The sequence below is a fragment of the Patiria miniata genome, unplaced genomic scaffold (genome assembly GCF_015706575.1).
Source record: "Patiria miniata isolate m_02_andy unplaced genomic scaffold, ASM1570657v1 HiC_scaffold_25, whole genome shotgun sequence".
NCBI classification, from domain to species: Eukaryota; Metazoa; Echinodermata; class Asteroidea; order Valvatida; family Asterinidae; genus Patiria; species Patiria miniata.
Window position 1 is genome coordinate 14,148,467 of NW_024037064.1, and position 22,151 is coordinate 14,170,617.

At 38.7% G+C, this 22,151-nt stretch overlaps 2 protein-coding genes across 2 annotated transcripts; both read right to left on the minus strand.

The window, feature by feature from the left end:
• Nucleotides 1-12,218: 12,218 nt before the first annotated feature.
• On the minus strand, nt 12,219-14,717 carry LOC119733460. The gene is made up of 3 exons (XM_038207020.1): nt 14,162-14,717; nt 13,343-13,435; nt 12,219-12,423 (listed from the first exon to the last, which is right to left on the minus strand). The coding sequence occupies exons 1-3, from the start codon at nt 14,703-14,705 to the stop codon at nt 12,269-12,271; spliced, it is 792 nt and encodes a 263-aa protein (XP_038062948.1). The 5' UTR covers nt 14,706-14,717; the 3' UTR covers nt 12,219-12,268.
• A 4,834-nt stretch (nt 14,718-19,551) lies between these two features.
• Nucleotides 19,552-22,146, minus strand: LOC119732835. The gene is made up of 3 exons (XM_038206439.1): nt 21,402-22,146; nt 20,551-20,733; nt 19,552-20,021 (listed from the first exon to the last, which is right to left on the minus strand). The coding sequence occupies exons 1-3, from the start codon at nt 21,428-21,430 to the stop codon at nt 19,817-19,819; spliced, it is 417 nt and encodes a 138-aa protein (XP_038062367.1). The 5' UTR covers nt 21,431-22,146; the 3' UTR covers nt 19,552-19,816.
• Between the last annotated feature and the right edge of the window lie 5 nt (nt 22,147-22,151).

Consider the following 22,151-nt stretch of genomic DNA (forward strand, 5'->3'; position numbering starts at 1 on the left):
GTCATTACAAAAATGATAAGACATAAATCCGGGATCGTGAAACATTTCCAATTTTGTTAAATTTTGAAATACTCAGAAGTGGCGTCAGGTTGCAACATTGGACTTATCCCACAAGCACGAATTGAATGTGGAATATGTAGTGCATCTGTGTGCCACATGCCACAAAGCTGAAAGTCGAGTGGTACAGATATGTTGGGTGAAGACAGACTACAGGCCTACGTGTACATGTACTTCCTGTGTTCCATGACCCCAAGTGCCACAAGATCTTCAAGCAAAACTTGAGGTAGAGTAAAGATGGAACATGCACACTGTACAAGAATTTTTCAGCAATTATTGTTTTACATATGCTTTTGTACATAAAGTGCAATATGGACCCTACAGCTAATTGCCATGGATCGAACAATCAGCATTGAGGATTCAAGTTTATTTGAAGATGAATACCCGTACTGCTATGCTTAAGTAAGGATAATCATTACACATAACAGAAAAATATAACACAGCTAATGTTTCTACATTACTCCATACCAGTAGTTTCTAGGCACTCGATACATGTACATGTAGTTCTCAGCCATTCCTATATTGCCAATGATGAGCCACATTGAGATGGGAGTGTAGCAACTGACTTCCAAAGTTCTGATAAATGATAGTGGTGATGCTGGTCATCCCTTGATGAACTGGATGACCAATGATGAATCACACTCAGGAGTGTAGCAACTGCACTCCGTAGTTCTGATGACTGATGGTGGTCATCCCTTGATGAACTGGATGACCAATGATGAATCACACTCAGGAGTGTAGCAACTGCACTCCATAGTTCTGATGACTGATGGTGGTCATCCCTTGATGAACTGGACGACCAATGGTGAGCCATTCTCAGTTGGGAGTGTAGCAACTGCACTCCGTAGTTCTGATGACTGATGGTGGTCATCACTTGATGAACTGGATGACCAATGATGAGCCACACTCAGTTGGGAGTGTAGCAACTGCACTCCATAGTTCTGATGACTGATGGTGGTCATGCCTTGATGAACTGGACGACCAATGGTGAGCCATACTCAGTTGGGAGTGTAGCAACTGCACTCCATAGTTCTGATGACTGATGGTGGTCATCCCTTGATGAACTGGATGACCAATGATGAATCACACTCAGGAGTGTAGCAACTGCACTCCGTAGTTCTGATGACTGATGGTGGTCATCCCTTGATGAACTGGATGACCAATGATGAATCACACTCAGGAGTGTAGCAACTGCACTCCATAGTTCTGATGACTGATGGTGGTCATCACTTGATGAACTGGATGACCAATGATGAATCACACTCCGATGGGAGTGTAGCAACTGCACTCCGTAGTTCTGATGACTGATGGTGGTCATCCCTTGATGAACTGGATGACCAATGATGAATCACACTCCGATGGGAGTGTAGCAACTGCACTCCGTAGTTCTGATGACTGATGGTGGTCATCACTTGAAGAACTGGATGACCAATGATGAGCCACACTCAGTTGGGAGTGTAGCAACTGCACTCCGTAGTTCTGATGACTGATGGTGGTCATCACTTGATGAACTGGATGACCAATGATGAGCCACACTCAGTTGGGAGTGTAGCAACTGCACTCCGTAGTTCTGATGACTGATGGTGGTCATCACTTGATGAACTGGATGACCAATGATGAGCCACACTCAGTTGGGAGTGTAGCAACTTTACTCCATAGTTCTGATGACTGATGGTGGTCATCACTTGAAGAACTGGATGACCAATGATGAGCCACACTCAGTTGGGAGTGTAGCAACTGCACTCCGTAGTTCTGATGACTGATGGTGGTCATCACTTGATGAACTGGATGACCAATGATGAGCCACACTCAGTTGGGAGTGTAGCAACTGCACTCCGTAGTTCTGATGACTGATGGTGGTCATCACTTGATGAACTGGATGACCAATGATGAGCCACACTCAGTTGGGAGTGTAGCAACTTTACTCCATAGTTCTGATGACTGATGGTGGTCATCACTTGATGAACTGGATGACCAATGATGAGCCACACTCAGTTGGGAGTGTAGCAACTGCACTCCATAGTTCTGATGACTGATGGTGGTCATCACTTGATGAACTGGATGACCAATGATGAGCCACACTCAGTTGGGAGTGTAGCAACTGCACTCAATTGTTCTGATGACTGATGGTGGTCATCACTTGATGAACTGGATGACCAATGATGAGCCACACTCAGTTGGGAGTGTAGCAACTGCACTCCATAGTTCTGATGACTGATGGTGGTCATCACTTGATGAACTGGATGACCAATGATGAGCCACACTCAGTTGGGAGTGTAGCAACTGCACTCCATAGTTCTGATGACTGATGGTGGTCATCACTTGATGAACTGGATGACCAATGAAGAGCCACACTCAGTTGAGAGTGTAGCAACTGCACTCAATTGTTCTGATGACTGATGGTGGTCATCACTTGATGAACTGGATGACCAATGATGAGCCACACTCAGTTGAGAGTGTAGCAACTGCACTCCATAGTTCTGATGAGTGTGGGTGATCATTGTATGATGACACACAGTATTACCTACCGGTATAGTTCGAATGGGCAATGGTATTCATCTATTGAAAAACAAGATAAAACACAATGTTTTCATCAATGCAAAATTTGTACCAAACATCTTGCATTTTTAGCAGTGTATTGACACATTTCTGGCATTTGGACCTCTTTTTTTCCTTCATAAATATCATACAGTATTAAATTTTAGCCCCCTAAATACAATGTACATGCATTTCTGGCTACATGTTTTATTGTGCTAAACAGTCCAAACTTTTTTCTTTCCACTGAAAATTCCTCAATGTTTTACTATATTGAAGATATTCATCCCACTAAAGACTGAATATTATTTTACCATACTGAAGATTCTATTCTGTTCTGCCCTACTGAAAATTCTAGAATGCTTCACCCTGTTCAACATTCCAAATTTTTCAAAATCGCCGACAACGAAACTCTTTCATCATTATCACCACATTGTTCATTTTCTTCATTCACACATACCCATACTACATGTATATGCTAAATCATTCCTACTGAAGATCGCCAACAGCAACATTCTTTCATGTACATTGCCACATTGTTCATTTTCTTGATTCACATGTACTATGCTAAATCATTCCTACTGAAGATCGCCAACACCAAAACTCTTTCATGCACATTGCCACATTGTTCATTGTCCTGATGCACAAATAATGCTAAATCATTGCTATTGAAGAGCACCGACACCAAAACTTTAAGTTCATCTCCATAACCATTAGTCATTTTCCTGATTCACATGTACTATGCCAAATCATTCCTTTGTGATTATTCATGTTAGCTTATAATTTCTTCTTTGCTGAAAATATAATCATAACGGAAATAGTCAACACAGCAATTTCTCTGTGATGAGAAGCACAACCTTCAATATGTATATGAAAATGTCCAACAAATTAAGATTTAACACAAATTATACATGTACCGGTATACTGGTACATGTGTAGCGTGCAGGTTTCAAAACTGGAGTTAGTTATTACTGCTCAAAATGTGGAGAGGATTAAAACTTAATTACAACACTTTCATGATAGCTATAATATGTTGGACTAACGTATGTTTCAACACATTGTATGTTTCTTGCATAAACATGATCTAACAAAGTTCCTTTTTCTGTAGTAGCTTCACTTACACACTGTGTGTAACCATGGTCTTGCATTAGTTTTTGAACAGATGATGATTGTTTCATAACATTTTGATTAAAATCTCCCATGACTACACATTTGTTTGAAATCTTATGTAACTCATTCAACAACATTTTCAAAATATGTAGAAAGTCAGTAATTACATATGTTTCAGGTCGATAAATTACTACAACAGCTACTGACTCATTTGATATTACCTGAAATGCAATATACTCAAGATTGTGGATTGGCAAGTTTAGTCTACTAAACACTTTATCTTTTTTACCACACACAGCAACGCCACCATGACACTGATCTTTCAACATACGACTAAGATTACTTGTGTCATCATATGACATACATCTTGGCTGATGATACCATCTGTAGTCACTCATATCCATATCCAAATTAAAGTGTTCATTAGTCCATGTTTCTGTGAGGCAAATGAAATCACACGACAGTATTACATTATTATTTTTCAAATCCATATAATGTGCATGAAGTCCTTCAATATTATGCAATCCTATTGTTGTATTAGTTGTATGACATCCCATAGATTCTACTTTTTCACAGTCATCACAAGTGCCACTGCTTCTTTTATCATTCTCTGGTTCAATATATGACACCATTTTACTCATAGCCTCAGCCACAGCTTCATTGCAGTAAATATACTTTTCATTTAACCCTTCTATCACAAGGCCATTCAATGAAACTACTCTGCTTAAGCTTACATATGCTTGTCCTGCTGAAAATGTATGCTGAAGACTTACAACTGCTGTTTTCAAAGTCATCCCTTGAACATTGTGCGCAGTACATGCCCAAGCTAACTTCAGAGGAAACTGATGTCGAACACACTGTTTATTGACATTTTCTTCAATCATCTCAATACTGACAATGTCAGTGCTATTGGAAGTACAGCGTCTTTTCAAATTAGATCCAACCTTCTCATTGTCAAACTTAACTGTAATATATTTTGGGGAATCTTCATTAGCAATTGTAACAATTTCACACACAGTTCCTAACACTCCATTCACAAGTCCATCAGCCACATCAATATTCCTGATCAACATAACTCTGGCACCAACTCCAACCCATAATGACTCTGGCAAATTGGTTTTAGAACCTTTCTTGAATGATTTCTTGACCAGTGTCATTTTTCCACTCTTGGTATCCTTCTGAAAATCGTTGGCATTAATACACACACAATTTGAAAAGTTTGCAAAAAGAGTCTTTGTGTTATACTCATCAACCTGTTTATTACAAGGATAAATGTGTATAGCATCTGTCCAATCTTCACCAGTTTCACGTGATTGTAACAATCCAATGTCATCACTGAGCAAAGTCTCTGTTTTTTTTCTTACACGTAACCGATTCAAGAGCTCGGCAAATTTTTTGTCTTCCTTCTGCCTCATTATCTTAGTTAGTTCAACTTTCACAAAGTTATCACACCACAAATCACCTGTAACATCACTACGATATAATGACTTCCCTTTCACTGGCGGTAACTGATAGAAATCACCAACTGCTAATATGCTTACATTTCCAAAAGCATTATGATTTCTTGATTGTTTGATTTGACGAAGACGACCATGAATATACTGCAACATTTTGTGATCTACCATTGAAATCTCATCGATAATTAATATCTGTAATTGCCTTAATTTGTGTCTAAGTGTACTAATTTTCTCCTCAATCAAAGGGTGATATGGCAATGTAACATTTGTCCCAATTGACAAAGCACTGTGTATAGTTGCTCCATGGATATTGAATGCTGCAACGCCAGTGGGTGCTGTGAGCAGAACTGATAAGTCGTCTGGATTCTCCAACATTCCTCTAAAAAGCCTGGTTGCTTCATAGTAAATACACTTAATTAAGTGACTTTTCCCAGTACCAGCACCACCAGTAACAAACACGTGAAATGGTTCAGGATTTTTACCATTTACTTTGTCCAAGCACCATTGTCTGACTTTGTAGAACACTTGTTTTTGTTTATAATTCAAACATCTCAACAAATTCATTGCTTCTTGTTTAGACACTTTCAGTGCATGAGGTTCAATGGTATATTTCATATTGTCATCTTTCAGTGATTTCAAATCAGGAATATCAAATTCATTTTCACTATCCTCATCTTGTGGCTGATGCTGTTTTTGACATTCAAGTCTATCCTTTTCTGTTTCTGGAGCTATCATTGCCCAAGCATCTTCCTGTGGACCAAATTTTTCTAACAGTTCCTCAGCTTCATCTACAGACTCAGCATTAGCCTCATACAATGATCGATTACTTTCCACAATCTTCCTTACAGATTGCAGCGCACCATTAAGTTTTACAATACCATTTTTATAAAATTCCTCATGTGTATCAAATTGCTTGGGTTTCAACTGAATGTCAGTGCGATAAGGGAGGTATAACTGCAAAATACTCCGATAGTACTTTTCTGGATGTTTTGCTAGTGAAAATCTAGGAAATCTAATCACTGCTCGATCACTACGAGTTCGTTTCTGTATATGTCCTAAATTGTTCTGCAATTTGTATACTTGTGTGTGACTTTTTTTCGCCATGTTGTTATATATCACCCTATAATCAGAGCAAAATGTAGCCAAGCACATTCTTTTAAATTTGTTGTTTTTTGGTCTTGCTAAATATCGATCAATTCTACTTGTCATCCAAATACTATCATCATCTTCTCCAGATTTTCTTTTAATGACACTGAGTGGCAAACTCATTCTAATTCGATCTTCACCAACAGGTATAAACTCTACTTTCCTTGAGCCTTCTTTCAATCTCAAAGTACACACACGATACACTGCTTCTTGTGCCGACACCTCACGATTATGCAAATAAACAGATCCAATTTCTTTCATGCTCTCTCTAGCCTCCATATTTCCTTTTCGTACTTCAACTTGAGCTTGCGACAACAATACACCCATTTCACGTTCAGCTTTCGACATGTAAGATACCACATAACTAACACACGCATATGCATCACATATATATTGAATATCCATGTTAGCATTCCAACATCTAATTAAATCTGGATTATACAGATTGACCCATACATCTTGCGGTTCTCTCTTATGCACAATACTGCACTTATTACTTAACACATCATTAGCTTTCTCAAAGTCTTTTTGTGTTATGTTAATATTTGAAAACAATTCACTGGTTGTCATCTGTTCATTTTCACTATTTTGTATTGCAGTCCACACAGATTTCAGTAAGTCCTCTGCCTCATAACATTCATTCATTTCATCTTCACTACTCTTCTTGCTAGGCATTGGTCCATCAGGGTGCGTAATGAATGTTTGCTCAGATGGTGGTCTGGGGAAATTAAACCTGCACTCAGTACCCTTCTTCTTGCAAGACTTTGAATGCTTCCTGCTGTGTTGCTGAACCTCACTAATGATTTGATTAAGTTCTTCATCTTGTTCCTTTGATGGTAATTTACAACTAATGTGTTTGTCAATAAATTGTACAACATCCTTATCTTTATCTCTTCCCATTAATGGAGCATTTTCAATCCAAAACAGACAATGCGTATGTGGCGACCCTCTCTGTTGGAACTCCACTCTGTAAAAATAGTCCTTGACTTTGCCTATTGGTTGTGCTCCAGACAAAATTACATCTCTCAAAAATGTATGGAATCGGTGGTCAAACATTCTGGCAGCAGTGACAGGATTAGTTCTCAACACAGTACACTTCTCATTCCAGTCTAAATCTTTCAAATCTCTAGAGTCACCTTGCTGACGTAGAATTGTATTGATTACTTCTGACCATCTCATATCTGCTGCTGAAAATGAACAAAACCATGTTGGTATTCCTAGCTGTCTTATCATCGCCAAAACATCCTTCTGTGCTGCTTGCCAGTATGGAGGTGTACCACGAATAGGTTTGAGGAATTTATATCCACTATCAGATTTCAAAATATTACTCAATTTGTCGCTGTCACTGATCACTCTGGCATTTATTTTTTCACCATTGGGCATTTTATCAGAACCTTTACGTAATGCAATAGAAACACTGGACATAACTTTCTGAATCTCCGACAAATACTGAGCATAAAAAATATATTGGGTGTTCTGTGCAAATCTATTATCTACGTTCATTAGTTTGTTGTGGAAATATCTACCAAGTGTTATAGTCACATCACGTTTGTCGTGAAATGTTGGTTGGCCTGTTGGAAACAATGCAGGAAAACATTTTGCCTCATTACCCTGTTCCATCAAAATTCTGATTGGACTATTGCCTTCACAAGGGGCCACACACAGCACATCACTAAAATACTGATCCAGTACTTCTTGGCCTATATCAATTGGTTGAAGACACGGATCTAATGCCATGCCTCTCAAACGATCATCGTCTGTTTCCTCATCATCTCCTGCTTGTTCATCATCACTGTCATCGCTCTTATCACTGAATTCCTTTCTGACATCATCCTCATTTTCCTCGATATCCTCAACTTCAGACAATGGATTCTCCCAATCATTGTTAATTTCAATGTCTTTGTACCACTGATTATTGTGTTTCAGGTAGTATAATGCATTGTCAACATGCTGCCTATTAACAAACTGATACTGGTAATATCCCTTGTATGACAATTTCCTCTTCAACTTGACACGAATCATTTCATGACTATGTTCAGCTCTTGGTAATACTTTCACAGTGTCTGTTATGTTTGATGGAACACACACAACTGGACCCCTCATGCCATGCTGTCCACCCTTCGGCAATGCAATCAGTTTCATAAATGGCACATTTATTGCAATCAGATGTTCTTCCAATACATTTAAACATGCCAATTCATCAGGAACATTAATTAACAGCAAATTATTGACACTTGCTTCAGCAGGCATTTTGTTAGCAAGTAATTTCCTATGACATGTGTAGCATATCCACAAACATGACCTGCTTGATGCTCCTATAACACACTTTGATTGACAGTCCTCACTACAAGTATGAAGATACTGTTCAGAAATACAACTTTGATGCTTATATTTGTATTTATTGCATTTCAAGACTTGTTTCTTGAACAGAAGCTTGTGACATGAGGCACACACATACTCAGGTCCTTTACAGATATCTTGCTTGAATGTCTTTGTCACATTATCCATACAGCGTCTCATGTATTGACGGTACGCAATTTTTCTGTGGTATCTTTCTATTCCAGCTTGTATTAAATTTCTCCTATATTTTGCGTTAGTATGATACTTTTGTTTGATCTTAGCAATCAGTCTATTTTTGTATGAAGTACTGACATGGTATTTCAATTTAGCCAGATTGATTTTCCGTTCCCTATTTATATCTGGATGATACTTTTGTTTTTTATAATTGTTACTTTCTTTTTTGTATGTTTCATTCTCACAATATCTTCTTTTACCAGCGTTAATTAACTTTTCCCTGTATACAACATTATTACGATATTTTTTCTTCGCACTAACACTTAACTTTTCTTGATATTTTTTCTTCAAATTATTTCTGTGTGCAACATTATCACGATATTTAGCTCTTTCAGTCTTCGATCTTTTTACTTTAAACTCACTTTCATCACGATATCTCTTGTTCAATGCTTCCTTCTTCTTGTCAGCATTTTCTCTGTATTTCCTTTTGTCATACATTTTCTTATTCTGCTTACATGTATCTCTTTGCTTTTTCTTTTCCCTGTACCTGTTCTTAGCCTTCTCTCTCGCTACTTTACGTGTCAATCGCATATTTGCTCGTTTTCGCCTCTGCCTTTTCAGTATTTTATGAGCTCTATCAATTTCAATAGTTTCACATGTCATATGTTCTCTTTCCTTAGTATTTGAAGGACATTCAGTATGGGGTTTCTCATCCACACAACTTTTATGATCTCTGTTTTTTGTTACGGCTTCTCTCATTTCATGTCTCTCAAGTGACAGCACAACATCATAGTGAATTCTCTGTTTGTGATATAAATATATTCCTTCATCCAAATTAACACCACTATCCTCGACAATATTTTTAGAAAACATACACCACTTATTTATATCATCAAATGTATATATGTCAACACCAAGCATATGTCCCATTGCCATAATTTCAACTTCCGTAGCCCATATTCCAGAATCAAACAATCTCTTGTGAATGACATACTCTTGCACATTATTATAACCTTCCCGCAAAATGCCATAATATTTTGTTTGGTGCTTCAACATGTGATTCACAACTGCCACCCGTAAGCACATATGATTATCTTCTGTTCCTGATATGGCATATGATATAGCTCTGAAGAAACAGTTTCCATCACCTTTGATTGTCTTTACATCACGAGGTCGTTCCATTTGTTCACATTCTACAGAAATGTCATCAACTTCATCACATACATTCATCATTCCATGTTTTCTACACAGACCAACCTTGGTAATGTATCTCAATTGAACAAATTTTAACACATCCAGCCGTGTCACTTTCGTTATTTCAACATCATCACCAACATCACCTGTATTACTGGAAGGCACTTGATGACCACTATTTGGACAATCTTCTGCAACCGTGTCAGACAACTGATCACTAACATGTGCATTACAAGCAGCTCCATCATGTTTTATGGTACCATGCCGACAAGCCTCAATGACAGACCCATTATCCTGTATACTACAATATGCAATATTAGCAGCATCTTGTCCTACATGTACCTCATCATCTAGCCAAACATTCATGCCTGTAATTTCATACTGCTCATTACTAGACAATGACATAGATTGAGCCAAACCGTTACAGTACCTGTGAACATCTTGCCAAGTAGAGACACACTTCAGCAAACTTCTTCCCTCACTTGTCTGATTACCATGCTGATCTCTAGAATGTGAATCAAAAATATAATACATTCCATTCTGAGCAATAACAACAAACGTGTTTTCATGAAAACATATGAAACAAGCATAATATCTCTGCAGAGTCTGTTCCAGTGCACGGTTCATTGGGATCATGTTAAATTCAGATAAATTGCACTCATCTCCTAAAGTTCCACATACAGGATCTGCAAACTTCATACAAAAATGATGATTCAGCAGATCAAGTTCATCTGGCAATTCAGTCACCAACAGAAAGTCATTATTCATTGTACTGCTCTGAGATAAATGACTGTATAATTCATTTCCTGTTTGCAAGGTGACATCCATATCATGACAAGACCAGTCTTTCAGTAACTTGGTTCTACTGTACAAAATGGCACACAAGCTGTTTGCAACACACTGCTTGCCACTGTTAAAACCAAATCTCAGATCACCTTGGTGGAAGTTACCTTGCACTGTCCTTTCAGCCAATACTCTACTGTTTGTGTCTGTTCTAGTTTGCATATTATTGCCCAGGTCAGTCACATCACTTTTACTCTTCAAAATTATTGGCACTTTCTCACACTTCCATTTCATTGATTTACGTGTTTGATGTGACACACCTGGCTTCTTTGCACATATACCGATACTCTTATCATCAATTTTAGATTTCATTTTCTTAGCTCCATTGTTTGTCTCACAACTTGCACTAGCACACGATGTCTGTCTTTTCCTACTTCGCAATTCATATCTCTTAGTCTGTTTTGTTTCCAATGCCACTGCCTGATCTTTTTGGACATTTCCTTCTTGACACTTCTTTTCATCAGAGTCAATGCCTTTACTGACACTACCCACAACCTTTTTACTTCTTGTACACATTGCACTTCTTGTTTCTACAATTCTGTCTCTTTCTCTTTTCCTTCCATCCTGATCATTTGAAGACTGGCCATTCCTTTTCCTCAATGAATAACCACCAGTCTGCTTAATTATTAGTCCCGTGCCCTTAGTTACATGTTTTTTTCTCAAACCTGTCCCCTGCCTTATCCTAGCTGAACATGTCTTCATTTTCAGGTCACTTACACCGTTCACGTTGTTCATCTGTTTGTCTTTAATGCTATCATCTGCATTCATTCTGTCCACAAGAGCATACTTGTCTGCCTCATCTTCCTTGTGTGTCTCCTGCAATGTCAACTCAAATGTATTTATATCTGTTGGAATACCAAGATCATACAAAAGTGACTTTGAAAAAGAACTTCTTCTACATTTTCGACACATCCATGCCACAGCTTTGTTGGTCAACAACCAGTCCATCTTTGAGAAATTCATACATTTCACATGATACCAAATGTCACAGCTATCACACTGCACATGGGTTTCAAATGACTTTATACTCTGATCACACCACCAGCATTGCTTGTTATGAATTTTACTTAATTTTTCTGGACTATTTTCACCTGCTTCACTATTCTTTGACTTTCTGGCTTCAGATTGCTTGATTTTTCCAATCACCTTGTTACACTGTACACTCATCTCTTTCCCTTTTTGCACTGTTCTTGGAGCATTACTACACCCGACATTTTTGTTTATACCATGAGACACGTGACTGACATCTTCTGTGACATTGTCAGAGAACTCACCATCATTGCTTATGCTACAACCAGCATTTCCAGTATTGTCTTTTACTCCATGGTCATTACTCACATCACAACCAGTACTATCCCGTACAGTACTAATGCCACTTACATGTACAAGTACATTGTCTCCTACCTCATCATCTAGCGAAACAGACACACCTGTAAGTTCAAACTGCTCATTGTTAGACAAGCACATAGAGTTTGCCAAATTACTACAATACCTGTGTACATCTTGCCATGCATGAACACGTTTAAGCAAACTGCGTCCTTCACTGACCTGGTAACCGTCTCGATTCCTAGAGTGAGTGTCAAAGATATAATACATCCCATCTTGAGCAATTACAACAAATGTCTTTCCATCAAAAGTTATAAAACATGCGTAGTACTGCTGAAGATATTGTTGTAAGGCTCGATTTATTGGCATCATATGAAATTCAGGCCAACTGCACTCCTCTCCAAAAGTACCGCATACAGGGTCATGAAAGTCCATATTGAAATGATGATTCAACAGATCTAACTCATTTGGCATTTCAGTCACTAACAGATATCCATGACTTACTGTGGAACTGTGAGATAAATACCCATACAACTCATTTCCAGTATTCAGTGCTGCATCAATGTCATGATGAGAAGTCCATTCTTTTAATTTTTTCAACTTACTCAGCAAGACACAGCTCAATCCATTAGGTACACATTGTTTGCCACTGTGAGCTCCAAATTTAGGATGGCCTTGATGACAAGTTCCCTGTACAACTTTTTCTTCCAACCTTATATTATTTTCATATGCTCCACTCACTTTTCTACTATCTACAGGCCCTGCCAGATTTTCAGTCAACTCTTCATGTATACATGTTACTGATTTACATCTTCTTAGTTGCAATTTTCTATCTCCACTTCTTTGAGCATTATCTTCTCTTTCTTCACTTTTTTCCTGCATTTGCTTTTTCCTTGCTTTCATTTTCATTTCACTTTTTTCACTACTGAGCGACAGTTGTCTCTTTCTACTTTTAAGCATATAGGATGTATTCTGTGACTTTCCATCCTCACCAGCTACATGTAGTTTCTTCTTCTTTGATTTTTCTGAATCATTTATGTTTCCGGTAGTTCTTTCTGCATCATCTCTACTTTCATTTGCACAACTCTTATTTTTGTCCTTTTTGCTCCTTAACGAATATCCCCCTGTCTGTTTCAGCAATGCCTCTTTCTTATTCTTACCTATATTCTCTGTACTAGTTGCATCAATGCCACTCTCCATCACTGCACCAGTGTCATCACTGCATGAACCAATTACATCGTACACAGTGCCATCTGTGGGAATGTCAAGATCATGCACAAGAGAGGTACAATAAGTTGCCCTACCACATTTCAGACACACCCATGTTACTGACTTATTCAACAAAATTTGCTGCATCTTGTAGAAATTCATACATTTGACATGATAGTAAATATGACAAGAATCGCACTCCACTCTCCTGTCTGGTGACACAACCAACTGATCACACATCCAGCACTCTTCAGCATGAATCTGTACATCAACCGAACTTTGTTGACATTTTTTCACCAAACAATGGACATTCTTCACCTTTGCTTTGCCAACACTTGAACACTTTGTATCAGACTTTCTCCCCAACTGCTTAACAGCATTTGAGCATGTATAGTTCTTGAACACCATTTTACCATCCAGAGTTTTCCACTTTTGCTTTTCTTTGCATTTCTCTCTATGCTGTATCCTCTTTATCACATAGCTCAAACTTCTTTTTGTATGACCTTGAATATTCTTCTGTGCTTTCTCACAGCTTCTTTGTTGTTCTCGACTCATGCGGATCTCCATCCTACCATTCTTTGACCTATGATATACCTGTCTACGCTTGTATCTTCTCATTTTCTTTCTGTTTGGCTTAGATACTTTTCTTTTCTCTTTATGATACTCAACAACACAGTCCAAGACCTTAGCTCTGCTACAGCACGTCTTGCCCCTTGCTTTCAACCATCTCATTGCTACCTGATTTTCTAGTCTCTTCTTTGTTAGCTTACCGATTCTCTTCTGCTTCAGATCTATCACAGTTTCAGCCTCAAGGTATCCACCAGCTATCATCTGACCATCATCACCAAGTACATCACCACTCCTGTCAAGTGTCTTCTCAAGACTCATGCCCAGTTTTTTCTCAAGGTTACTGCTGAGAGTTTTCTCAAAGTTATTTCTGAGTATTATCTCAAGGTTATTTCTGATTCTTATGTCAATATTCTTTGTATATTCTTGGTTATTGCCAAGGTCAATTGTGCACCTTTTCTCATGCCATACGGACCAGCTGAAGGGCACGCTGACCCCAGTACCCTCGTATAGAGAACAAGGAGGACGCTGACTCCCATGTTCTCGGAGTACGAACACACCTGGAGTGTGTGTCGGCTGGTTTGCGCACTGCCCAAATATAGGCAGGCGTCTCCCCCGAGGAGGTGCCAACCTCAGGGGAGTTGAAGGAAGCTTCTGCGGGCCACGGCCAACATCGATCTTGGGAATCTTCACCATTTTCTGCAGAAACACAAACAAAAACAGAGGAAAAAAAATGACTAGTTCCATTCACAACTAGATAACATACGGACCACTCAGAAAGATTTCTGTATTCGGCCACCACATTATATTGGTATATTATATTTTGCTACGCGGCAACCCGTGGTCCGATTTTTATGTTTTTGCTATCAAAAGATGCGCAAAGCTCGAGGCTAAAAAGTCATAACAGCTCGGGTCGCGAAATTTTTTTTTTTAGAACCTATCACGGAAAATGTTGAGGGGGGGGGGGGGGCAGATTCCGCCCCCCCCCGGCCCCTTTAGGGTTAAGAAGGTTTAACATTTACAGTCGACTCTCATAAATACTAACTCAGCCAGTCCTAGCCAAAATATCTGTTAATTTTGTATTAACATGAGTGCCGGTCTCATTCAGCGTGCACATAAATTCACACTCCCTCTATTTTTACGAGTTCTGTTCAAAACTGACTTTTGCAGATGACTGTCCAGAACCAATGTGACTTTTGCAGACTTAAGCAGTCTTTTTTTCTTTATAAACTCATGTGTACGCTGTAATTTTGAAAGCACTTTTAAAGAAAATGTGACTTTCCTGCCTTTTTTTCGCAGTCGGACGTGCATGTTGTAGTTCTCACACGCGTGAAAGCTCTACACAATGAAAGCCCGATGGTAATTGACTGCTAAAAAAATAAATATGATGTTTATTTTTACTCTGCCAATCGCATCGAGCTTTCATCGCATTGAGCTTTCAGGTTTCCCATCTATGGGCTAGCCCCATAAATGTGGCCTATTTACTGGACTGCCTCCGTAAACATAGGCCACACATCCACATGTACAAAAAACGTGTCGACTTTGCCAAATTTAGATTTTCACATTTAGGCTTACTTTGTAGATTTTTTTTGCTTTAGAAGCATTGTCACCCTTTATATAGGCTAATCAGAAAGTGCTGCCTTTTTCAGATGTCCATTTTTCGTGAAATTTCCAGATACATTTGCACACGTTTGCGTATCAAAATTTCAACATGAAATTTCACAAAAATTAAACATCTGAAAAAGGCAGCACTTTCTGATTAGCCTATATAGAGGGTGAGAATGCTTCTAAAGCAAAAAAAATCTACAAAGTAAGCCTAAATGTGAAAATCAAAATTTGGCAAAGTCGACACGTTTTTTGTACATGTGGATGTGTGGCCTATGTTTACGGAGGTAGTCCAGTAAATAGGCCACATTTATGGGCATGATGTAGCTGGAGTTACCCAGCCCTGAGTTTTATCATTGGGTTGTCAGTTACGTAACACCCGATGACTGTTTCATGCACTTATATAAGGTTTACCACTCGCATCACAGCTTTGGTACTGGAACCGCAACCAATGGTGCATGAAACAGTCATCTGGTGTTACGTTTCCGCGTGACGTCATGCGCCAACAGCTAGCGCAGCCGGCAAAACGAGTAGTTGACAGCGATCGCTCTCTGTGCCTGTTAATCGACCGCCATTCATTGTACACAATTTTTTTTGTGCACAAACCAATAGCAGTCCTGGCCAATCCAGCAAGGTTGTCAAGTTAGCGGTTATTCCTCCTGTTTTCACTGCAATTGTAGGCTGAATCTTCATCGTGGATCGTTTTTTGGTAATCCTTACTTTAAGGACCCCGTTCCTATATAGGAAGGGAAAGACTCACCAAAACAGCTGACTAAATGACACTCAAAAGTGGCATTCTGATATTTCTTGACACATTTGAACAGTTGGCAATGACACCTTCTTGATTGCAACTAACAGTAACTTGAGTTTATATAAAGAAAAAAGACTGCTTTAGCCTGCAAAAGTCACTTTGGTACTGGACAGTCATCTGCAAAAGTCAGTTTTGAACAGAACTCGTACAAAAATAGAGGTGTCCTAAAAGTAAGGATTACCCGTTTTTTACTTCAAGGACCTGTGTAATGGTTATTCCAGGCAAGTTTGGGGTGAGTTGCAGTTGCAATTAGTGTGTAACGGGGACAAAATTGAACATTTTCCAAATTTTTTTGAATATACTACTAGTTACGAGAAAAATACGCTCCAGCCCTAGATGACAACCCAATGATAAAAGTCAGGGCTGGGTAACTCCAGCTGGGCATGATGGGTTTTTGAGTGTGTTTAAATATCAGAATGTCAATTTTGAGTGTCATTTAGTCAACTACTTTGGTGAGTCTTTCCCTTCCTTTATAGGAACGGGGTCCTAAAAGTAAGGATTACCAATATATAGAGATATTACTAGAAACACAATGATACTGAAATATAAGTTTTTTCCACACACAAAAAAGCTGTACCTTTTCCAAAATACCACACACGCTATTGCCTACAACATGGCATGGTAACCGGTTCGGCAATAATAGTCTGGTCCATTAGATGTGTTCATCATAGCATAGAGCACAGTCCAACGTTTTTCTGAAGCTGCGTTACCAGGCCAGTAGGTCTTTGGGTATTGAGGGCGCCCTTCAGCTTCTTTCACAACCCACGTATGTTTCAGCCCATAGACCGTGCGTGAATTTATTTTGTCTTCTCACGCATGCCATGACGGTTTGAACGATTGTCTGGTTTTCATGTCTTAAAATGTATCCTTCTCGAACGTACTTAAAAGATGATTCAAACCAAAAATTATCAGTAGAACAAGTGAACAAAGATATAAATTTTTTCTACAGTGTCGTAACGGCGCTAAAAACCTTTTCAAATATATGAAAAAAAATAATAATTATGGACAAAAAAACATACAAAATGAAATTAAAGGAAAAACATCGTTCGCTTTTGAGTTTGGTTTACACATTTGGAAAATTTGCCGAGTAATACATTAGATCAGCAATAGTACCATCGAAAAGGATGCTAGATTATTTTCATTTTACAGGTGATTTGATGTAACTTAAAAGTAAATTTGTAGCTTACAAGGCCCGATCCAGAACACAATTTTTTTGGGGGGGGCCAAAAAAAAAATTGGTCCCCCAAAAAGTGGGTCCAAAAAAATTACGGCGTGGGGATCGGGGCCCGCTTAAGGGCCCCGAAAAATTTTTGGATTGTAGATGCTCTGTGGTGCAATCTGAGGCAATTTCTGACCACTTTAACCAATGTTTTTTTGAGGAAAAGATGGTGGTGTACTCATTGCCTGCCTTTATTGCGATGTCACGTAAACAAAACAAAAAAATTGGTTTCGTTTTTTTTGGGGGGGGGGGCCATGCCCTCTTTTGCCCCCCCCCCTTGGATCCGCCCTTGGTAGCTTATAAAAATCGTCATTTTTTGAGTAAACCTATTTTGAAAGCTTCGTGCACAAATAAACTGGTCCCAGTGCTCTCTATGATCGTACTTAACTGCATTTCAGGGGCGGGAACCAGTCAGTTGTAAATCGTTTCAGTTAAATGTATACATTTCGAACGGTCGAAAGATTACAAAAGGAGCGCGGCGCGTGGTGCGTGGCTAGACGGGCCAGATCCAGGGCGGGTCGGTGTAAAGTGTACGTAGGTGCACAATAACAATACATTCAACGAAAAAACGTATGTGAGACCTTACTTTTCTCATTGAAACGGTTTCCGACTTAAATGATATTTATACATCGCACTTTCTGTGGCATCGTTTACCATTTTTCAGTGAAGACAAGTTTACAGTAACTCGGCAAAACTGGAAATATATCCCCTAAACTGTCGCATGTTTTGAATTTGTGACCCAATACTTTCGTACTACACGACACGGAAAAACAAAAAAAATCATCAAATACTGTTTTTTACGCTTAGGTTTGCAAAAGTGACTTTAATTGCCTTATATTCCTGTCCATGTGGAAAGAACAATTTATCAAAGTACTTCGAACGTGATGTTGACCGATACTTCAGTGGGTCAAACCGAGACTGGAAGCAATGTTTGCCGATTATCAGTATTTCATGCACATGCGCGCAGACTAAATGAGCGGCTGAAACAAACGCGAACCACAAACAAAACGTCCACAACCAACTGCTGCATAGCGACCGACATAACGTACGTAGCGACGATGGCCCGCCTGGAGCGCCGCTTGAGGACCCATGCGCATAAAGACGGACTGATTGTAGTAATACATGTATTACATCATAAATTTTTAGTTCTCAGTGATACAAATCGTCTGAATACAAAGTATGAAGTTCTCATCCTTCTGATTAACTTACAATAACTTTTGGCAGTAGAGAAAGAAATAAACTAATGGCATCCCTCATGACTACCCGTCCACCTAAAAGGAAATGCATCTGCTCCCACAATAACAGACCCGCAACTAAATTCTCAAGCCAGGGCACAAAATGTGTTTTTTCCCCCAATGTTTCTATGGCCTTTCTTAGCACCGACACACTTTTGCACCTTTCTAAGATGCTTTCGTCAAACAGCACATCGCCTTTCATTAGCGAGGAGGGCCTAGCACGCTTTTCCCCCATCCGCAGGTCTCAGTCCATTGCCCGAGATATTTTTACTACATGTACTCTCAATATTGTACGAAAATTAATCTAATTGCCTTTCCTTCATGCTTCATAAGTTGAACAAAATTCCATCCCACTGTAAAGGGTAATCCTTACTTTTAGGACGCCTCTACTTTTTACGAGTTCTGTTCAAAACTGACTTTTGTAGAATGTCTGTCCAGTACCAAAGTTACTTTTGCAGGCTAAAGCAGTCTTTAGAAGTCAAGAAGGTGTCATTGCCAATTGTTCAGATGTGCCAAGCAGTATCAGAATGTCAATTTTGAGTGTCATTTAGTCAACTGTTTTGGTGAGTCTTTCCCTTCCTATATAGGAACGGGGTCCTAAAAGTAAGGATTACCCTGTAAAGGATGTCCATGTTAATCCATTTTCGGTCCCCAAACTGTTTATGGCTTTCAATACTGGATACCAATACAGATAAAAAATACCTGTAACCGAATTATCAAACATTTAGAGAAATAGACTGTGTGGTCTTTATTACACCCATGTCTTAGCTTTCTAAGATTTATCAACTATGATCGACCAATTAAACTGGACAGAATTCACAAAAACCTTCATTTCAACTATTAATGATAACAAATGATATCTCAAATACATTATTAACACTCACTTTACTTATAGAAAAGCATATTCTTTGAATATGACATACGATACCATTCAATTTTGTTTCACGATGCGATTTTTTTCTACATCTTTCCTTGAACTAAAATACAACTAAATAAACAACCAAAAACCAACTCTCAATACTTTTCTTATAACTTTTTGAACTGGAATGGAATAACAATGAACATCTTTAACAACAAATCTCAACATCGACAACGCACATCTGTATGTTAACTTCACCACAGATGATCCAAATGACAGCCAGAACACATCTTCGTCCACCTTCTTCTCCATCATAAGTGCAAACACATCAACCCTGATTAAAAAAACAAAAACAAAACATGCATCAACATCACAGGGTCACTTTTTTGGGCAACATGGCAGAGAGGGTATCCAAGAGTGCAGACACAGCTATCAGGAACACAGTAGGATGGACGACACCGAACTGTACGTGATCACCACCTTGCAGTAGAGGGCACTCTACAAAGACATAGCCATAATCTATGCACATTATGAACACCATTTAATGTACAGTGTCCCGCAAAAGGAAAACCCACAAACTAAGTAATATAAACTGCGCCTGATGGTAATTTTTACAGTATCTTTTTGCACACCCTGTATAATATACATATTGGCACAGTTCGCCCTATTTCTCACTATATTCATCCGGTTAACGAGACAAGTCAAACCATAGGAGAAATAGTTTAAGACCACAAAAGAGAAAAAAATCCATTATCATTTAACAAAATTCTACCAACAGAGGAATATAAGTAATGCACTGTAAAATATCAAACCACAAACTTTCACTAGAATACTCAAAAGTAACCTGAAACCAACACACTTACTTAAACCATGATCGCCAATATATCTGCGCACTCATGCCTGGCATATCCTGATATCTGACGATGCATTGCAGTGGCAGTCTTTCCTCCACTTCAGTCACACCACCGTCAAAGACATCACGCAAAACATCATCACCTACTTCAAATACTCTGTCATCATCCCTTACAAGCTCAATAGGTCCATTACTAAAACAAAAAGAAGACACAACCACAACAATTATTACAATTAAGAACAAGGCAGAAAAACAAGGCATACGGACAAGACGAAACAACAAGGCAAACCAGTACTGTACGTTCCTTCATTATGTACATTACGGGATGGGCGCATACATGTACTAGTAGCAACTATACGCACACTACTTACAAACTTCAGAAATACATGGTCTTTGCCGATGGATGGCATGGGGGAGGGAGGGATCAAGTGCTTCTCGGCAGCGGGACAAAGCAAGAGCAAAGAACTGGAAATGGGCTTGATCAGATTTGAGAAGAAACACAGAAACAAATTGCACCCAAAATCTTAACAGCCCTGCTCCAAACACTTACCCCACAACCCATTAGTGTGCCCATGCCACTTTGGCATGCTACATTCCAATCAATCCTTTGTGCCAAATCGTACTACCTCTGGATCAAGCCTGCATCAATTGTCAGAACTAAATGTGAGCAACAGTCTCATACATTGACAACACTTCGCTATATCCACAAGCCACGCCTCTGAAAGTTCCAAATGTTTTCGAAGAAAATGTCTAAATATTTCTTGTGCTAAATTGACTTTGAAGTACAAGTCATTGCTATTCGTCACTTTATTTTCATGCAACAATATGTGTTGTCCATCGACAATACTTTTAAATACTTACTTCTCAACTGTTACACCAATGAAGGTCATCCGCTCTTGAGTAGCATCAGGGTTACCTGGCTGAACAACACCAAACAATAACCTACATTAGAAATTCCCTCAATCTTTTATAATCAATACACAAAACACAATAACACTTATACTCTTGAGCAATTCTACAAGCAACGGACATTTGTTAATGTGAGCACTACCAACAACCCACCCCTTCTCCACTCCTTTGCATATAATCCCCACACACAAAATTGTACCTGCCCCCTGTACATCCTCATCACTTCCTCTATTGAACATATTCTCTGATTTGAAAGTGCATTTCGTACAACAGTGGGAAAAAATCACACTGCTACAGTGCTTCTGTCTCACAATGTTTTATTTCACAAACAAAAAGAGCAATTTCTAATTGGTAATATCCATAATTAACTTCATCCCAATTCCTATACAAGCACCTAGCACACAATCGCAACATTAATGACACTAATTATTAAACCATTTTAGCCCCAACAAAACAAATCCTAACTTTCTTTTAACTGCATTCATAGCACTGAGATTTGTCAGGATTTTTCATGATTTGAGCATTTTTGCCAATCTTTTTTCCTAATATCAGTGTTTTTGTCAGGATATTTCTTGAGTTCAGGAATTTTTGGATCAGGAATTCCCTGATTTCTGATTTGTCAATTTTAAATTCAACATTTAAGAGTTTTCGAGTCTCTTTTGAAATCTGGAATCCCTCAGTTTTTCTGTATAAAAGTTAGTA